The following is a 19,971-nucleotide window of genomic DNA, read 5'->3' on the forward strand; positions in this document are numbered from 1 at the left end:
GGTGCACCACATCTATTTTTCCCAGGGCAAGAAAATGGATGGATATGACGCACACCACTGAAAAGAGTTCCTGCAGTGAAAGCGCTCAATGATCTTCATAAATGTCAAATGCACCAGGGCTCGCCTGTGATGTATTGATGGCGTCTGCAACAATCAGAGTCAAATGTCAGACCTCTGACAAACCCACGGGAGCGTCTGTGCGGTTTCCGTGGATGAGCGAGGAGCAGCGTCCGACTCTGGAATGTCTTCTCGTTTGGATTTCTTCTCTCATGCGTGCGGCTGCTTCCGTCATTTTCACTTTTCTCCAGGAACCTCATGCTGCCTTCAAATGCTTGTGTTAGTTCATCTAACTAAGATGAAAAGCGCGGATGTACCTTGTGCTTGGTTATTAAAGCTAAATTCCAAACTGAACAGACTTACCTGAGAGATGCAGTGGATCTGTTGATAAAGTCAAATGTGCGCAAGCGCTGCACACTTTCATTCATATGACCTAACCAGGCAATCATTTACTAAAAAAAAAAATAAAAAATCTTCCCATTCCACTTTCAAACATCGCATGAATATAAATTACAAATTAATTCAGGAAAATCTCTCTTATTCACTATCAAAAAAATACAATTGAATGGGATAGAATTGTGGCACCAAAATGGTGATTTAATGTTTCATATGTTCAATATTATTTATACTATCAATTAATTTTTTTTTTTTTAAAAGAAGTCCAGAAAAAAAATCCTCTTTTAGAAACGGTGACATGCAAGAATTAAAAATCCATCATTTGTGCTCACAATAATAAAATTTGACTTGTAAGAACAGTTTTGTAACACAAGCAGCCTCAAATAATGTAAAATGTATTAAGTATATATGATGTAAAACAAGTTACAATATTTCGTGAACAATGAACAAAAATTGTGAAAAACAGTCTTGTTAGACTTTCAGCATTGTTTTGTGCTGAATCTCGCGATCAAGTATCCCGTGTGCAGGGCAAATAAGTTCACCTGAGCTAAATTTCTGGGTCACCGTTGTGGCTTGCTCACTACTGACTGAAAAAGAAGTGGGTATACCCGCGTATACCCTGGACTTCTACATCACTGTTTAGTACCCTATCTTTGACCTTACACTATGATTACCTTCACTTCAGACCTCAGTCTCAAAGTCAGGCGTAAACATATTTGTCTTTCATGACCTCCATTACACATAAACACACCCACGCACATACACATGCCTTGAGGCCAGAATGTAGTTACTGTTTCACTTTTCTCAATTCCACCTCCCCTTCACACTTCCAATTAGCACTTGCGCTATTTTAGAGATTAGAGATCTGCAAGCATCAGTCACACACACACGGACGGAGACAGAAAGAAAGGTAGAAACATACAAAACTTGTTTCCATGGAAACACTCCACCAAAGGGGAAAAAGAGGAGTTGATTTTTGATTAATAATAATTGAACCCAATGGCGGGACGTGCATTTGGCACTTGGGCCCTGGCTTGCTGTGACCAACCAACCAGAGGACAGAAAAATGTTGGCCCTTAGAAGCTATCATTTGAAATCCAAGAAACAATCCAATTAATTAAGATAATTTAAATTGCATGGCACCAGCACCAGCTCAACTGGTTGTAAAGGCCCTGGGTAGATTAGATTGACATAGCAGCACAGAGGCTGAACTCTTGTTAGGATGGAAAAATAATTATAATAATAAAATAAATCCAACATCCTAATTCATGATAATTTAGTATCATCCATCTATTTTATATATATATATATATATATATATATATATAAATTTGGGAGCAATTGAACAAAATGTTATATATATATATATATATATATATATATATATATATATATATATATATATATATATATATATATATATATATGTTATATATGTTATATATATATATATATTATATATATATATGTATATATGTATATATATATATATATATATATATATGTATATATATATATATATATATATATATATATGTATATATGTATATATATATATATATATATATATATATATATATATATATATATATATATATATATATATATATGTTATATATATATATATATATATATATATATATATATATATTTAGTACATTAAAAATATTTTATCAATATAAGCCATTTTACATTTACATTTTTAAGTCGTTTTTTTCAGGTTTTTTTGGCCCTTAAGAAAAAAAAAATCCCACCTCTGCTTAAGATGGTGCAAAATTAATTAATTAATTATAATGATAATAATAATAATATAAATAATAGATGGTTAGTAAGGCTCTAACAAAAACATGAATTGTAACTGATGAGTACAGTATAAAAAATCAAATACATGAGCATGTAAAATGAGAAGACCTTTCATGCTTCCACCATGTATGGTGATGGGCTGTGTTTGTCCGTCTGCAGCCTTATGTAACACACGGCAGCTGAAATGGACACACGGGCCGTTGGGAATGTACACAAACAAACGCACAGCGCAGATTCAATGTCACGACTGAGACAGGCTGGATTACCGGATCACATTCACTCTCTTAAATTGATTACTTTTCATTCTTTCAACTATCATATCTCATCTTGGCCATCGAGCCGCTCCGTCTTTTAGTAGCTTTAATATATTGTCCATTTCGGCTCTCTTTTCATCAGATGACTGTTGTTATTTCTGTTGTTTCGTCCTCATATCGTCCCCATCTAATTGATTTGCTGTCTGCATGGAGTCATTGGCCACAAAATTAGGTACACTTAAATAAATAAATAAATCATAAATTGGACCACTTGTATCTCAAGGCGCCACTGTAATGGCTTTTGTTTCCATCGATTAAAAAAAAATGGGAACAATGAGTGCACATTGGCATTCCAAAATGGAACAATTATCAAATCAAATGACTGAAAGTGAAGAAAAAAATAACACCAGGTTGTTAAAACTAGCATTTAAAAATAATAATAAAATCAAAAATTATATATGTAAAAAAAAAGAAGAAAGAAGCTAATTTTACCATTCATAGTGAAGAACCCCACCCCCACCCCAAACACACACATTTTTTTTTAAATCTTCCTTTGAGTCACTATGTAAACCTTATATATAGTTTACATCTGCTTCACGTCTGACTTGAACAGGCCGCTGCAATAATTCCGAACAAGTGTATTTACATTTACATTACATACATCGAGTGAACATGCTTAAAGCTTATGACGTTGTTAACAGCTCCTCATGGAAGCCCAACGGGCGTAACGGCATATACCATCAAACGCATTAAGAAAGCCATGAAATTTAATTGGAACGTTTAGGATGTCATCAGCCAGACGTCATGAGTAGCCGATATTAATAGACAAAAAGCATGACGGGCCTAATTTAAGTCCCAGACTCCAGGACAGCTTTGTTTTCCAGCGCATTCTTTCCATCTTTGTTTGGCTCGCAACTTCACCTCAGAGATAAGATATTTTCCATCCTGCTCACAGTTTAGTTCGGCGATCATTTCTGTGTCATTCAATCAGCAAGTAAAAAAAAAAAAAAAAAAAATCTAAATTTTGTAAGGCTTGCGTGGCTTAAAAAATATATGGAAAAAAATATTTACAGTAACATGGGGGGTGAGGCTATGATTGCATTTGAGACAACAGTAGCTCCATTTTCATTTGAATTCATTTTTATATTCAATACAGAGTAGTGGTTTAGTGTACCTGGCTACTTTCTATCCAAGAGCACGCTGGTGTTAGCGTCTTGTACGCTATATTTTCATTATCCTATGACACATGAGTTCCATAAATTCTGCTGAGGTACAACTGATGAGAGAACACCAACAATGGTGTCGATCTATACGTCACAGCACCTATTTAGATGCATACGTCCTGTACAAACAATTTCATTGCTTTCAGGAAAATTGGAGAGTGTGCTGCTATTTTCCAGGAATGTAGCTTCCTAAAGGGGATCATTTGGTTCATTGTTGTCATATAAAAACACCACTAATGACTTAATAGCGTAGGATGAAGTAAAGCAGAGGTGGCCAATTGGAGGAGAGTCGACAGAACATCTCGCACCGTTGTAAAGACACACACATCAGATGAAAGTTCGCACTACCACAACAACAGCATAGCTTTTACTGTCCAGTTTCCAGTGACGCCATTTGTGCTTACCTATTCAGGAATTCATTTTTTTGAGTTTTGTAACTGTTGGAACCTAACCACAGCTTTTCATTGTAAAAAAATCCCTATTCCTGAGTTTTTGGGTGCTTTTTATGATGCAACAAGATGTTGCTAAGAGGAAGGTAGCGTCATGGTGTCAACGATCTCGCCCAAACATTTGGGATATTTTGCTTGAAGCACACGCGTGTCAAACATCTTAATCTCACCGATATGTGGATAGAATGAGTTTTTCCTGAATCGACTTGAATTCAGTTCCACTTCCACTAATTCAAATTCAAATTCTTCCATCGAATCGAAACGAGTTCTGAAATTCTGAATCTTGCCCAGCCCGTCAACACCAAACACCGTCCCTATTAAGGTGTTAATTATCTATATTGTGAATACATTTCACTCTACAAAAAATATATATAATTAAATTCATTCATGAAAGACATCCAAAAAGAAATCCTGTATCCTTAGTTTAATCCTGTAAACAAAAAAAAAAAACAATAAATACATTAATAGTATTAATAATAATAATAATAATAATAATAATAATAAAGGTGTTGGCTAGTTTAGGTTGGCTACTAATATGCTCTTTTTTGAGTTCTGAAATTCTGAATCTTGCCCAGCCCGTCAACACCAAACACCGGCCCTATTAAGGTGTTAATTATCTATATTGTGAATAAATTTCGCTCTACAAAAAATATATATAATTAAATTCATTCATGAAAGACATCCAAAAAGAAATCCTGTATCCTTAGTTTAATCCTGTAAACAAAAAAAAAAAACAATAAATACATTAATAGTATTAATAATAATAATAATAATAATAATAATAATAATAAAGGTGTTGGCTAGTTTAGGTTGGCTACTAATATGCTCTTTTTTGAGTTCTGAAATTCTGAATCTTGCCCAGCCCGTCAACACCAAACACCGTCCCTATTAAGGTGTTAATTATCTATATTGTGAATACATTTCACTCTACAAAAAATATATATAATTAAATTCATTCATGAAAGACATCCAAAAAGAAATCCTGTATCATTAGTTTAATCCTGTAAACTAAAAAAAAAAAAATACATTAATAGTATTAATAATAATAATAATAATAATAATAATAATAATAATAATAATAATAATAATAATAAAGGTGTTGGCTAGTTTAGGTTGGCTACTAATATGTAGTGATGGGAAAATGAAGCTTCATGAAGCACTTGTGATATTTTTTGACTCCTCTAGATGGCACTAATGGTTTAAAAAGGCAGTGGAAATGTAATACATTTTCATTGCACTAGCCTTTATTTTTGAACCAAGAGCACCATCTAGAGGAGTAATAAAAATACTAAAAGTGCTTCATGAAGCTTCATGAGGCTTCATTTTCCCATCACTACTAATATGCTCTTTTTTGAGTTCTGAAATTCTGAATCTTGTCCAGCCCGTCAACACCAAACACCGGCCCTATTAAGGTGTTAATTATCTATATTGTGAATACATTTCGCTCTACAAAAAATATATATAATTAAATTCATTCATGAAAGACATCCAAAAAGAAATCCTGTATCCTTAGTTTAATCCTGTAAACTAAAAAAAATAGATAAATAAATTAATAATAATAATAATAATAATAATAATAATAATAATAATAATAATGATAATAATAATAATAATAATAATAATAAAGGTGTTGGCTAGTTTAGGTTGGCTACCAATATGCTCTTCTTTTTTTTTTTTCAACAATGTATAACCTCTACAAAACTGATGAGCTGGATGTGGCTCGTGAGCCACGTGTTGGACAGCCCCGAAGTCGGTGATGCTGTAATGTACGTGCACCCCCCCCCCACTCCCCCCAGACACACACACATAATCTATTTCAGGGATGTGGAGTCAGGAATGGCAACTGTTCACACACGCACACACACACCACCTCGCTTACAGGCGGTCTCGATGAACTTTTCCGAGCACAGAGCCTTCCCGTCGCTCGGTGCCGTGTGTTGATAAAAATAGAGCATTATCACACACGTGCACACCTCCCGTCCAGACAAGGACCAACACTGCTTATACGGGATGCAAGGGGGGAGTGGCCGCTAAGGAGAGACGATATAAGAGGATGCATTGACCTCATTGGACACAAGTTACAATTGATTATAAGATTAAAAAGCAGATAAAAAACAAGGAAATAAAGTTCTGTCTGGTCACATTTCGTTGGAAAGTGTGGAAGAAGAAGAAGCGAGCCTCTCCACCTTCTGCCTTCACGCCGCCTCAGCAGGCAACTTCAGCCATCCATGAGTGCCAGCAACTCTTCTGCCTACCGATCGGAGCGGAGTTTCCATCAGACCTCGTCCTCGTCCTCCTCCGCTAATCCGTGCATGGAGAAAAGTCACGGGATGTTTTCCGAGGACTTTGGCCCCTTCATGAGGCCCGGGGGCGACACCTTGGCCTTTTCCAGTAAGTGGAAGGCAACTGAAAGCATTATAGTAATGTCAGATAGGATCTGACCTGATCTGGTGCCTTGAGATACAAGATGAATTTATTCCATGATCACATTTGCTTTATTCTCAATCGACATGTTTTGCTATGAGGAAGTGGGGACTCTGAGGCAGTATCTCTTTTCTCTGGGGTTGAAGTCACTGAGGTGGTTAAAAAGCTCCATGCGCGGATGAGATCCCCCTGGAATTTTTCGATAAAGGGTCTGGATGTTGAGGAGTTGTCCTGGTTGACACGTCTCTGCAACAACGCATGGACATCAGGGACGGACGGTGCCTCTGGATTGGCAGATTGCAGATAGCAACTACACTCTTAAGGCTCCCTGGTCAGGTCTTTGTTCTGGAGTCAAATTTCAGATTTGTTCTGGCCGTGAAGCCGTGGACCAGCTCTATACCCTCGGGAGGGTTCTTGAGGGTGTATGGGACTTTGGTCAACCAGTCTACATGTGTTTATGTGGACCGTTTTCCCTGTGGAGGATGGTCTCGAAGCATGGGGGTATCCGCCCTGATACTGGTTGTTCGGTCCCAGTAGGACCAATTTGAGAGTGTGTCCACATTGCTAGCATTAAGTCAGATTTGTTTCCAGTGAGGGTTGGACTGTGCCAAGGCTGCCTTTTGTCTCCGATTCTGTTTGTAACATTTGGGGACAGAACTTCTCGGCATGACTTAGGCATTAAAGGGCTCTGCTTTGGTGGTCTCAGTATTGCATTTTTATGATTCTTTTCGTAGCTGAGTGAGTGTAAAGCGGGTGCGATGAGAATCGGCACCTCCAAATGTCAGGAAAGGGCAGAATGCCCTCTCCAGGTCGGGGATGAGATTCTGGCCAAGTGGAGGAATTCAAGTATGTTGGGGTCTTGGAAGAATGGACCTGGAAATCGGAAGTCGTGCAGCGCCTGGAGTCATGTGGACTCTGTATTCGTCTGTCATGGTGAAGAAGGAGATGAGCCCAAAGGCAAATCTCTCAATTTATGATCTAGGTTCTAACCCTCATCTATGGTTATGAGCTGTGAGTTGTGACTGAAAGAACAAGATTGGATGCTGTAAAGAAAAAGATGATGTAAATGACACCCTCAACTGGTCGGCAATCAATCATGGTGAAGCATACCTTTTGGTAGCTTTTGCAGACTTCTGATTGGAGAACTGATGAAGGTCTTCATATAAACAGGGATGTGATTTGACCAAAGTGAAATTATCTGAAAATTTAGCCGGGGGTCTGGGGGCCGCTGGCACCCAGCTAGGTCCAGGGCAGTGCCCTGGTGGGGGGAGAAGGGGGGCGGAGCCCCCCGGCGCTCATGGGTTTTCCGTGTTTTTAAGTACTTTCAATGCACTCACATGACAAAGAAATAGACAAAACAACAGCATAAATTTTCAATGTATATTGAACTATCCCATATAAAATGGCAGTTTTAGTCAACTCAAAATCAGTCACATTCAAAAACATTGCCTTTGCTTTTAAAAACGATCACTGAGAATATCATCATATCTAACTAATGTTATTACTAAGTTAACACATAAATAATGTTGAAGAGTTCAAATTTCATGAACAAATAATTGTATCATGACCAAATGAAAAGTAACTCATATTAGAGCATACCACAAATGTCTTTGTTATAGCAGAAGATGTTATCTGTCGGAGTCATGTGCATACACAATGAACTACTAATAAAATTTTTTTTAAAAAAAATCGAAATTTTTTTTTTTGGGGGGGAGATAAAAAAAGCGGAATTCCGCGAATTAGCGGAAAAATCACATCCCTGTATAAAGACTTGGATTTTTGTGCGTGTATGTGGACACCTAAAATTTTCAATTTGCAATGTAAGTTTGGATTTAGCCAAAGTGTCAATCAATGGTTGAAGAAATGAGAAGAAAAACACAAATAGAATGGTTTGTTTTACAATTCCATTCATCATTCCATGAATTTGTTGCTTTGGTCAAGTCACACACAATGACCAAAACTGACAGTTTTTGGCAATTTAGTACCAGCCATGTGTCCAGTATCGGTGGTTCAAATGTGGTAGCAATATTCAGGCCAATTTTGAAGGACCCCTAGAACTGACCAAAGAGATTCTAAAATGGCCACTTCCAATAGAAATGGCAGACTTCCTGTGTCTCAGGCATAGCATGATGATAAACCTACAGATAATAAGAACAAAGTAATATCAAGAGGACCTTTATAGTGCATTTGAAGGCCCTAATTATTGAAATATCCTGTTCTGAATGACAGAAGAAAGGAAAGGGAGTGGAGTGAGCTTCCACAGGCTGGCAAAATTAATATGTCACTGAATCTGCTTCCCCTCAACTCAAAAGTTCTTTCAGAATGTTTCACATGTGGACATACAGTGCATGCATGTATTTCTTAACCAAAATCATTATACACTACTTGATTGGATTGGCACTATGAAAGATTGCATTGCTATCTATGGTTTTATCAAATAAAATCATTCTTCAGTTTTGACAATTACTGATGAAGGACATGTTCTCCATAATAACAACATTACTGTATGCACATGCGACCTTTAAATGGACCCCACGGGAATGTGTGTGTGCCCGACGTGTCACAATTGTTTTGGGAGCCATGATTGGTATCCCGTAGATAGAAGCGGCACATGAGTGGTGGTTCTGCACAACAATAGACACACACACAAGCTGGAGAATGCTGGACTGCCTGCCAACACTGTGACTTCACACGCAGACTATCTGGATGACGCCCGCACGAGAGGCATAACCAAACGGTTGCTCGGTTACTGTTGTACACACACATACACGTGCGTGCGTGTGTCGTATAGCTCTCGACTGAGGTCACAATCACATACTCGGACAAACAGCTGCCACTGTCCACACTTTCAACTCCGCTAACATACGTCTTGTATATCAGATGAAACGTGCCAGTATAGGAAATGGAAACTCTTTTTGTCTGCTAATATGAAAAGCGAACGTTAGATTAGGTCTCCTAATGATTTGCTAAGTGACTTGAGCTAGGCCGTTGTGTCGCTGTGACCTGTCCTGGCTTGGCGTCTTCCTATCTATCCACTCTGGCGCATTTATCCAGTTGAAACCAGTTAAGACCATCAGGTCACACATTTTCATATGGGCTAGGCTGAGCCAAGACAGTATAAGAGTAGAGACCATTTTGAATACATTACACCTTCTTCCGCATTCAGCAGAAAAGGCTCCACAGCTGTGTAGTCTTTCTGGCATCCAGTCAATAGCTCAACTGAGAATATGCAGTGTCCTGGTTGTTATTATTAGTATAGCGATCATTCAAGATAAAGGAACCGGTGAAAGTTCCCATCTGAACTTTACAACTGGTACTGAAACCCGAGTTCGAACCATGGACCTTTTAAATATAAAGCAATTCTTTATTTTATTCCATTTTCAGTGACAGTAAAATCTGGCGGTGACAATGAAATGACCTTAAAACAATATTATAATCAAAGGTGGCAAAAGTACTCACACGATGAATTTAAGTAGACGTACTTGTATGAAAAATAGACTTTGGTCAGGTACAAATTCAACTCATTTACTTATATAATTTTTTTTAAATCACATATTTACAAGTCTGTGATGATTGGCTCGAGCAAGTGCTATGATGCGTACTGAGGTTTGTTACATTTTCAATGAAGTTCATTGTAAAATTAAAAGAAAGACATTCACATGTTGCATATTTAAAACCACATACCTTTCCATCCATTTTCTTGGCCGCTTTTCCTCACTAGGGTCGCGGGGGTGCTGGAGCCTATCCCAGCTGGCTTCGGGCAGTAGGCAGGGTACACATACCACATACCTTTATCTTACAAAAGTCTTTTAGCTTCATGCTAGCACACAATGCAAAACGCCATAGATGAACTAAACAAAACTAGCACTGATGTCACAGGAGTGATAAACTTTTTTTTTAAAAAACTATCTTTGAAAACATACGGTAGCAACACATGCAAACAGAGAATGCAACAAATTCAGAGACCTGTATTCTTTATCCTCTGCGAAAAGACAGTAACAATATGGCAGCTAAATTGCAGCAGTCACCGGCTGTGTTTCATTATTGAATCAACGAGCACGTCTGTGTGTGTTACACCGCCTCCGGTTTCTAAGGCCAGACACCAGAATGCCCATTGAAAGATCATGATGCAAAAACTGCGTCATTGTTCACATTCACATTAATGTCGGAAGTATTGTGTGCTCATAGGGCTACAGCCTGCAACTATTGATTACAGCATTTGAATTATTGATCTGTTGATTATTGAAAAAAACTAGTTTTGATTTCCATCTGTTAAAAAACAGGAAATGATCTCAATGCAGAAAATAAACAAACATGAACTAATAAAGATTCAATAACTGGTTTCGTCCCTAACATCAAAAACGAGGGGGGGGGGGGGGGTTGTTGCTGCTGATAGATTAGGCCTCCTAACATATACTTATATGAGTCTATAGGTGTGAACAAAAAAGCACACAACACGCTCTTGCTATGGGCTTGGCTCAAGTGCCCCAGAGGCAAAAATTTTATAAAAATAAGCAACCATTTTGGATTGATTAGACCTTCTTCCACATCTGGCAGAAAAAGGCTCCACAGCCGTGTACTCGATCTTTTTGGCATCCATGAAATAGTTCAACTGAGAATTAACTGTCTCACTGGTTGTGAGTTAAAGATAAAAAGGACCGACAAAGATCCCCACAGAACTTTTCAACATCGCATCATTATTAATGTGATCACTCTAAATAGTTCAAAAGGCCTAATGTGAGTTCCCACTCAGCATGATAGCGTATGGTGCCCGAACCACAAGTAATTTGTCAAAAAATGACTTTATAAAGACACAGCATTTGTTATGTGGTCACAGATATGGATGACAACAATGTGCAGTGCTGCTGCTGGGAAGACATTTTAGGAAATCATCTTAAGTCCTTATTTACTGTTCCTAACAATGTTGATTTTTTTTTTAAAATTATTATAATAATTTTTTTTGCAGGCGGAAGTAGCAAGATCAAAGCACTCGGGGATTCGTACCAGTTCACAGTGGACGTTCGAGACTTCTCCCCTGAAGATGTCATCGTCACTACGTCCAACAATCAAATCGAAGTCCATGCGGAAAAGGTAAGCAATGTCTTCTTTGATATGATGTTCTGTTTCCACCAAGCAGGTCACAACTTGCATTTCCTTCACAAATACCAAATGCCAGTTCCACCCGTACTGTCCCACTTTTCACAGTAGTAGGAAGCAATTGGGTAGCAGTACACTAACACCCCCCATAGATGTTTTTGTTTTTATTTTTTCTTCAAGCCAGGGTTATAATAATTTTGAATTTTACATTATAGTTAGTTTTTATTTCATTATATTTTCGTTTTTAAAATTTCTGTTAGTTGTTGAAAATACGCCACCAAGGCCATCCAATCCAAATTCAGAGCCTACACCTTCAAATTAAGAAATCCCTGCAACCGTTACATTCTCTATTGGAGATGTTAGTGAAATGCAATTTCATCAAATAACTAAAAAATATATATATATATACATTTACAGTATTTCCTGTTTTTAGCTTTATATGACATCCGTGCTGATCTTTTCCCCTTATTGACAGTTGGCCCAGGATGGTTCCGTGATGAACACATTCACCCACAAGTGTCAGCTACCCGAGGACGTTGACCCCACTACTGTGACGTCATCACTTGGCGCCGAGGGAACGCTAACGGTCCGGGCGCGGCGACACCCGGCCAAGCATGAGCACGCACAGACCTTCCGCACGGAAATTAAGATTTAGACAAGGATCCACATAAACACACAACCTTCTGAAATGCCCTTGAAATGAATTCTTTACATGTATTATAATACTATATTATCAGTTGTGTGAATAAAAGTCTCACACTTTTTCTTTTTTCTTTTTTTTTTTTTAGAGCTGCGCAACATGTCCTGGTCATAAAAAAATATCCAAACATTTAAATTAGAAACAATAGCTTTAGAAAGTGATCATTTATAGGTATGCTTCAGCTATAAAACAGTATTTAAAAATATAAACATATTACGATAAATAATATGTTTAAATTCATATTAAACCAAAAATTACAGCAGTTGCATAAAAATTTAACTAATACACTAACTATTTTTACATCCCGTTTTATGGCTAAAGTGCATTTAAACATATGACACTGTACCCAATTTGAAAACCACTGTATAGTATTACAGTATACTTTATAGAAACAAACAATTTGTTGGAAAATGTAATTAACATTGTAATAATGCCATCTATTTTTTTTTTTATTTGAATAGTGCTTGACCTCATTAAAGGGTCATGGTTGAGCAAAGCATCCCGCTACTTTCTGTAAACCACTAAGCAACCACTTCCAAATATGGGCAAGCCGTCAATTGTGTGAAAATGCCTTTCTGATCAACACTGCACTGCTTGGAACCAGTCTGACCCCTTGTGGTTAGATGGCAAAATTGCAGTTGTACACACCAGCCACTCTCATTTATGAAAGGTGCTACTGTATTTTCTCGACAGCAATATAATACAACCAAGAAAAATTATGCAATATAAGGCAATACAAAAAGCAACTATTATGTAGTGTCTACAACCAGAATTCTATCCAATGGCCAGCAGGGGGAGGCACAACTGTTTTAAAATTAAATTTAAATTGCAATATTTTACTCATTTTTGTTCACACCACCCCCACCCGCCCTGAAAGGGTTCTTGTTCAGTCGTCCCATTAAAAATAAAAACCTTTGTGATGTCAGCTCTGCAACAACGAATCTCGACTGCTGCCTTCCTGTGTGGAGTGTTTTATGTTCTTTATGTTGGTTCTCTCTGGGTACTAAAAGATATGATAAGAGTATGGATCTCAACACACACATGACATTTTAAAAAAGTGGCAACATTTGTTTTCTTTAATAAAATCAATTATACAGTGTGTGCAATATTCGGGTTGTAAATTACAGATCAATTTAAAAAATAAAAACAGGAATTTGTGTATATGAATTTGCAGGTAAATTAATGATGTATAAAACTCAACTGTCCGCTGTCAATAAAATACAACTTTTACGACCAGGGAAAATGGATGCCACTTTGTCTGACATCACCTTGTTTGAGTCGCAAAAGAATACTCGCTAGCCTCCGGTGGCTGAAATTGATCTCACTGGGTTGTCGTGCAGCGATGAGGCACTCTAAAATGGCCATGCTAATGCAAAGACTCTGTCCACACGCAAGTCAAACATTTTTATCTTGCTTTTTCACCTTCTCTTTGTGACGTGCACACACTCATGGCTGACAACACGGCGCTCTAAAGCAGGGGGTGGCCAAGTTCGGTCCTCGAGCGCCCCCATCCAGCCTGTTTTCCATGTTTCTCTCGACTAACACACCTGATTCACGATCAGGATCGTTATCAGGCTTCTAGAAGCAAAGCTTGCTAATGAGCTGATCATTAGATTCATCGGCGTGGAAGGAGGGAGACATGGAAAACAGGCTGGAAAGTGGCCACCTCTGCTCTAAAGCAACCACGCCAGCGGACTATCACTTTTGGGGTGTAGGCATATTTAGCAAGCTAGCTAACTGCATGTTGCGAATGTGCCGGTGTCAGTACCAGATGTGATCGGGCTGCCAGATCGTAGCGGGGTCGGCTAACGTACGCGTTACGCTACAGGATTGGCCGGAAATTATCCAGTTGACGTCAAACATAGAAAAAGATTATATTAAAGATTTCATTTAAACAACAAAATGTACAAACTGAAATTGTAAAAACGTAAATAAACCTAAGAATATAAATGCAAGATATATTGAATAAATACAAAAATGGATTGAATAAATGATAAATACACAAATTAAATGCCTGAGATGCGACAAATATTGTCAGTTTAAAATGTTAATTGTTCCTATTATCATTAAGAAACCAAAAAAAAGAAACCAAAACCGAAGCGAATCGCGCATTTCGTTAGCGCTGCAGTAGTGACGTCACCGGCAAGCGCGAAGGCGCTTCAATCTATTTGATTATTTCTTCAATCTTAAAGTATCCTGCTTTTATATTCTTAGGTTTATTCACGTTTTTACAATTTTAGTCCATACATTTTGCTATTTCGATGACCATCTTTGTTAATTTATTTCCAATGTTTTACCGTCATTTTTTTCATATAACTTTATTGAACAATTGTCAACGGACAATTTCCAGCCAATCCTGTAGCGTGACGTCATCTGTAGGCGACCACGATACAATCTAGCAGCCCGATCGCATCTGGTACCGACACCGGATAAGTGCTGATGCGAACGAAATGTCTCATGTCGGATGCCTAAGCAAAATTTTTCTTTAACAAAAGCCACCAAAAAAAAAAGGAAAACTAAAACGGTGTCTCTACAGGTCAATACTACTATCGTTCTCTGTCTTTTATGTTGTGTTAACACCAATCAGCAAAAGATTTTTGCCAATCCAGACCGAGCTTAGTCGTGACCGAAAGAACAAGATCCCGGATACGAGCGGATGAAATGAGTTTCCTCCGCAGGGTGTCCGGGGTCTCCCTTAGAGATAGGGTGAGAAGCTCGGCCATCCGGGAGGGACTCAGCGTCGAGCCGCTACTCCTCCACGTTGAGAAGAACCAGTTGAGGTGGCTCGGGCATCTGGTTTGGATGCCTTCTGGACGCCTTCCTGGGAAGGTGCTCCGGGCATGTCCTACCGGCGGGAGGCCCCGGGGACGACCCAGGACACGCTGGAGAGACTACGTCTCTCGGCTGGCCTGGGAACGCCTTGGGGTCCCGTCGGAGGAGCTGCCTGAAGTGGCTGGGGAGAGGGAAGTCTGGGCTTCCCTGCTAAAGCTGCTGCCCCCGCGACCCGACCCCGGATAAGCGGAAGAAGATGGACGGACGGACGACCGAGCTTACCTTGGCCGATTACATCATCGGCTCCTTATAATTAAAATTGTGGTTCACTTATGTTAACCAAAACATAAGAAAATGGACACCACTGCGCTAGCACAATCCTAAATGCTATCACTAAACCAAGAAAAGAAGAAATCAAAGCACGCTTTGTCTTTTCTGGACTTTCATGGTTTGACCTTTAAGCCCCAACAATAAAGATGACCGCATTAACATTTGCTTAAGCGCTGTATCTTGGATGTGATCGTGGACATGATCTCATTTTCAAACCGCCGCTTTCATTTGGAACATCCTCTCTGAGTCAACCTGTAACAGCGGCTCCTTGTTCCTCACTGGCCTTGCTTCTTGTTTTCTTTACGCACGAGCGCCAAGGACAACAAGGGGGAACGCTGGGAAAAGTCCCGAAAAGGCCGTAGGATCGACGACGGTTTTTCAACCTTACCGACGACGAGGCTCGGGAAAGCGCGGGGGACTTTCTGCGGCTTGCGCGCACATGTGGAGCTTGTTGCGCTCGTTCAATCGCTTGCATCTGCGAGGATTCCCACAGTGGTAGACACAATGAGAGCATAATATTAGGCTAAGGCTCACATGACATGACAGACGCGGTGATAAGTGTGTGTGTGTGTGTGTATAAATGCGGCGAAACCACTGTCTGCTTCCCTCCCATTTGCTGAAGCACCAAAATAGTCTTCAGAGGATGTGAGAGCGGGAAGGACTTTTGCTTGCTAATGCTTCTGGTCACAAAGCTGGCGAAGTCTGTGAAGGCGACACCAACAGGAAGTGCCTTCATTCATTTCACTCCCTTCTCTTATTTTAGCGTGTGGACCACCTCAGCCCTCCTGATGGAGGAGAGAGGAGCCTCGGGGTCCAACTAAAACCTGCCCTCCATGTGCTCCCTAATTGCTTTAATGACCGTAATTATGTGCTGGGGTGCATGTTGTGTGCGGGACGATTAATGGCCTCCACAACGTATGCAGACAGGCGGAAATGAAGAGGGGGGGGGGGGGGGTTAAGGTTGCTGGCAAGTGAGGAAAGAAAATCCGGCCACTTTGGAGAGGGAAGAACATCCTGCTGGCTAAAATAAAAAGAATCATGTGACTCGGTACTGGCAAAGTCTTTAAAAGGCAATAAAGCCTACTTACGCTTGTAGTTTCACAATTAGCCCCTTAAATCAAATTGTCCATAGATGTCAACGACGACGTAGCATTTGACGTCAACAAATTTGACCTGTGATGACCTGTTAGTCTGCTGACAAAATGATACATAAGTAAGCACTTTTAAAATCCCCAGTTCCTTTTATCATATTAATTGTCTTTTAGCTTTGTTTTTGCTTTTTATTTATTTTGTTGTCTTTTAGTTTTTAGCTCCAGTGTTTCCTGGGTTCCTTTCCTCACATGGTTTCTCTGTGCCCCGCCATTTTTATTTGTATTTATTTATTTATTTATTTTGGGGGGGGGGAGGGGTGTATGTGTGTGGGGAGATGTTGGGGGGAGATGGGTGTTTTTTTTATTGTATTATAGATGTTTTAGCACATTGAGTTGCATTTTAATGTATGAAAGGTGCTATCTAAATACAGTTTGATTGAAAAAAAGAAAAAAGTTTGGATTATTTGATTTGTGAAAAGCACAACTATTCCAAACAATGGACAAGCTCAAACAAAGAAAAAAAAAGCCATTAGGACAAGTACTGTATGTTATCAAACATATTAGATATACAGGAATTACATTTTATCCAACCATCCATTTCATTTCATTTCATCTCATTTTAAATTCAATTTAAGGGTTAGTTCAAGAGATTGTAGTTGTACACTCACATATTCACAAAGTATAGGAATAACCACTTTGGTGTAATTTTATAGTAATGTGAAAATTGTGGACTTATTTTCTTGGTGTTTTCTGGTTTTGCAATGAAATCCCATCAAGGACCTTTTTGAAAACTCTTGTTGTTGCTTTTTAAATTAATCTAATTTAGTTTAGAATATCCTATATCAAAACTACTAATTATTCTGGAGCCAGAATAAAAATAAAATAAAAATCATTTTACAAAAAATCTAGATGTCTGCTTCATGCATTTGAACTCTTTAATTGTAGAAGCTAGAAGTAAACGTTTGGCTCTGATTCCATCTGAATGTTATGTTTCAGAGTCCTTGCGGCCGTGCATAGCAATCAATCAGTTTGGGAAATAGAAGGAAAATAATGAATTGCTTTTTTTGACAGCACACGATCTGCAGTAAGTTTCACAGAGTTAAAGTCCAGCAACTTGTTTGAAATGGGAGCTTTTGAAATGCGTGTCATCTTGGTTTCAGGGCGTAAAATCTTGGGTCATTGCGGAGTTTGGACGGGGAATTATGTGCAAAATCCCCATAAGGAACGACGCAGACCGACCAATATAGACAGAAATTGGAGGATGTGTTTTCTGGTCAGGAACCCAAAGCTAAAGTTAGCCAGGATGTAAATTCCACAGCGCTGCCGTTTTTTCTCTCTCTCTCTCTGTCTGCTCTTTTCAAACGCATAACAAAGAGAAAGAAGTAGGACATAAAAGAAAAGAAAAATAGAGTGAGAAAGAGATCTTATATGAACTGTGATAGCTTTTTGTCATCTCATCTGGCCTGCACACGGAGAAAAGATGTGAAAGAAGATGCAAGAAGACACAAGAGACGCGAGTCCCCACGCTTTTGGCACAATCATGCAAATGTGACCTCGTGTAAACCTTAGCAAGGCTCCAATCTACAATAAAAAAAAACTGATGCCAGCATCAGCAACACCGCCGGGCCTCCCTCGTCTCCTGCTCCCCATGCGTGTCTGTTATTTACAGTCCTTTAATGACAAGACACACACATTCAGCCCCCGCAGAGCGCAGATAATCACATTACAGCTAACGACAGGCACATCAAGCACAACTCCACCGGCCGGCGCTCGCTTTGGACACGCTCACGAGCGGATTTGCATAAACCCAACCAGTACAATCAGCAACGGCCATGGCAGGCTCTGCCCTTCTTTTTCCATCTCGCTTTTGGAGAGAAAAAAAATCCACCGCTGTGAGAGAATGGATGGAAAATGTCTTTCTCCGTTTCGAGCTGCCACACAAAGCCGCGACTATTTTGAGGCCTTCCATTGGTCAGAGGGGGGCGAGAACACACAGCCAGCTGGAAGTCAAGGACAAAGACTCGCCAGAGACTTAGTGACAAATCCCGGTTCCCATGCTCCTTTCTTACAGACAAATTCAATACTTAAACATTGACATTCCTCTTTCTTATCTGAAGAATGCATTTTAAGGCTTTGTCACTTCAATCAATCATTTAAAAAGTGACAGCGAGCGTGATAACGTTGAACAACCTTGGAAAAAGTAAAATGACATTGTTGGCAACATGCGTAATCGGAGCAGAACACTATACAAACATGTCGCAACATTTTGTTGTACTTTTGGAATATGATGAAAATAATTGAAGTTGTTCAATAAATATACACTTAGAGAAGTTACATGTAGAAATGTAAATGTGTCTACATCGTGATAACTTACATTGATGTTTCTGCATCTGGCAATTTATTATTATATTATATTATTAGTATGGGATTTTTTTTTAATGGGCTTTAGGTGAACTGATGAATACACACACGCTCGCACGCACGCACGCACACGCACACACACACACACGCACATACACATACTCACCCACATACAAAAAAAAGGGGTATATATATATATATATATATATATGTGTGTATATGTGTATATATATATGTATATGTATTTTAAAAAAAAAAACAAAAAAAAAACATTTATTTAATTTTTTTTAATTGATTTGTTGGATTTAAAAAAAAAAAAAAAGGAGAGCAATGATGATGTCAAATCGAATGAACAATACTGAGCTCTCCCGTAAAAGAAAGAAAAAAAAATGTAACTGAGTCATTTCATTTTCAGTCGACAGCAAGATGCAAAATGGCCGTCCCCTCAGATGGATTAAAAACGGGTGGATTTTGTTGCTTAACTCATATTGTAATATTAATTAATATTATTAATATTATCAAATGTAATATTAATCATAATAAGTGCGTGTTTAGACTACATAAAACATATTGTAAAGACAATTTGGGGGTTTGAAATTAGGTGTTTTGGATCATAATTTAATGTATAAGGTATTAATATAGGCAGTTGGAAACATCATCCATCAATCATGTTTATGTCAAACTCAGAAAAGAACTCCAGTACATTTTCAATGGCTTAAAAAAGAAAGAGACCCCCACACGTTCTTATGTGTGTAGTTTACTTACGCTCGCGTGTACTTGTGAAAAGCCATCATTCACGGGACAGGCACGTCTTCCTTTTCGAAATCGCTTCTTTCTTTCTTTTTTTAAGCCACATGTGTTGTTTTTTGGTCTACTTCCGCAACAAAGCACCTGCTATTGATTCGCTAGCTTGCTCGCAAGCAACGCCTTTCGATGAACGTAGGCAAAAAAAAGAAGACAAGTACAGTATATGTAAGTTAAAAATGGTTTCCTCACAGTTTTCACATACTAAGT

At 38.6% G+C, this 19,971-nt stretch overlaps 2 protein-coding genes across 6 annotated transcripts in view; one reads left to right on the forward strand and one right to left on the reverse strand.

Moving 5' to 3' along the window:
• The window catches only part of clcnk (chloride channel K), a 40,104-nt gene extending 20,298 nt beyond the window's left edge, over positions 1-19,806 (reverse strand). For 2 of the 5 annotated variants that reach the window (XM_077575408.1, XM_077575418.1), the window contains exons 1-3: positions 19,723-19,806; positions 421-509; positions 173-318 (exon numbers count right to left, since the gene is read on the reverse strand). Coding sequence is in view for 2 of the 5 variants with exons in the window: in XM_077575418.1 (XP_077431544.1) it covers positions 173-318; positions 421-506 (232 nt within the window). In the remaining 3 variants the exon portion in view is untranslated. Of the gene's footprint in view, positions 1-172; positions 323-420; positions 510-19,722 lie in introns of all 5 variants that reach the window. The other 3 variants (XM_077575399.1, XM_077575392.1, XM_077575381.1) reach the window with 3 other exon arrangements.
• Positions 6,226-12,467, forward strand: hspb7 (heat shock protein family, member 7 (cardiovascular)). Its single transcript, XM_077576914.1, has 3 exons — positions 6,226-6,573; positions 11,573-11,697; positions 12,179-12,467. Exons 1-3 carry the CDS (start codon positions 6,411-6,413, stop codon positions 12,356-12,358), a joined length of 468 nt encoding a protein of 155 aa, XP_077433040.1. The 5' UTR covers positions 6,226-6,410; the 3' UTR covers positions 12,359-12,467.
• Positions 19,807-19,971: the final 165 nt, after the last annotated feature.

This window comes from Vanacampus margaritifer, chromosome 1 (genome assembly GCF_051991255.1).
Source record: "Vanacampus margaritifer isolate UIUO_Vmar chromosome 1, RoL_Vmar_1.0, whole genome shotgun sequence".
Classification (NCBI taxonomy): domain Eukaryota; kingdom Metazoa; phylum Chordata; class Actinopteri; order Syngnathiformes; family Syngnathidae; genus Vanacampus; species Vanacampus margaritifer.

Coding starts and splice junctions, on each gene's coding strand:
- hspb7 (XM_077576914.1), top strand. CDS start 6,411: ATGAGTGCCAGCAACTCTTCTGCCTACCGATCGGAGCGGAGTTTCCAT. Junction 6,574..11,572: donor CGACACCTTGGCCTTTTCCA/GTAAGTGGAAGG, acceptor TTTTTTTTGCAG/GCGGAAGTAGCAAGATCAAA. Junction 11,698..12,178: donor TCGAAGTCCATGCGGAAAAG/GTAAGCAATGTC, acceptor CCTTATTGACAG/TTGGCCCAGGATGGTTCCGT.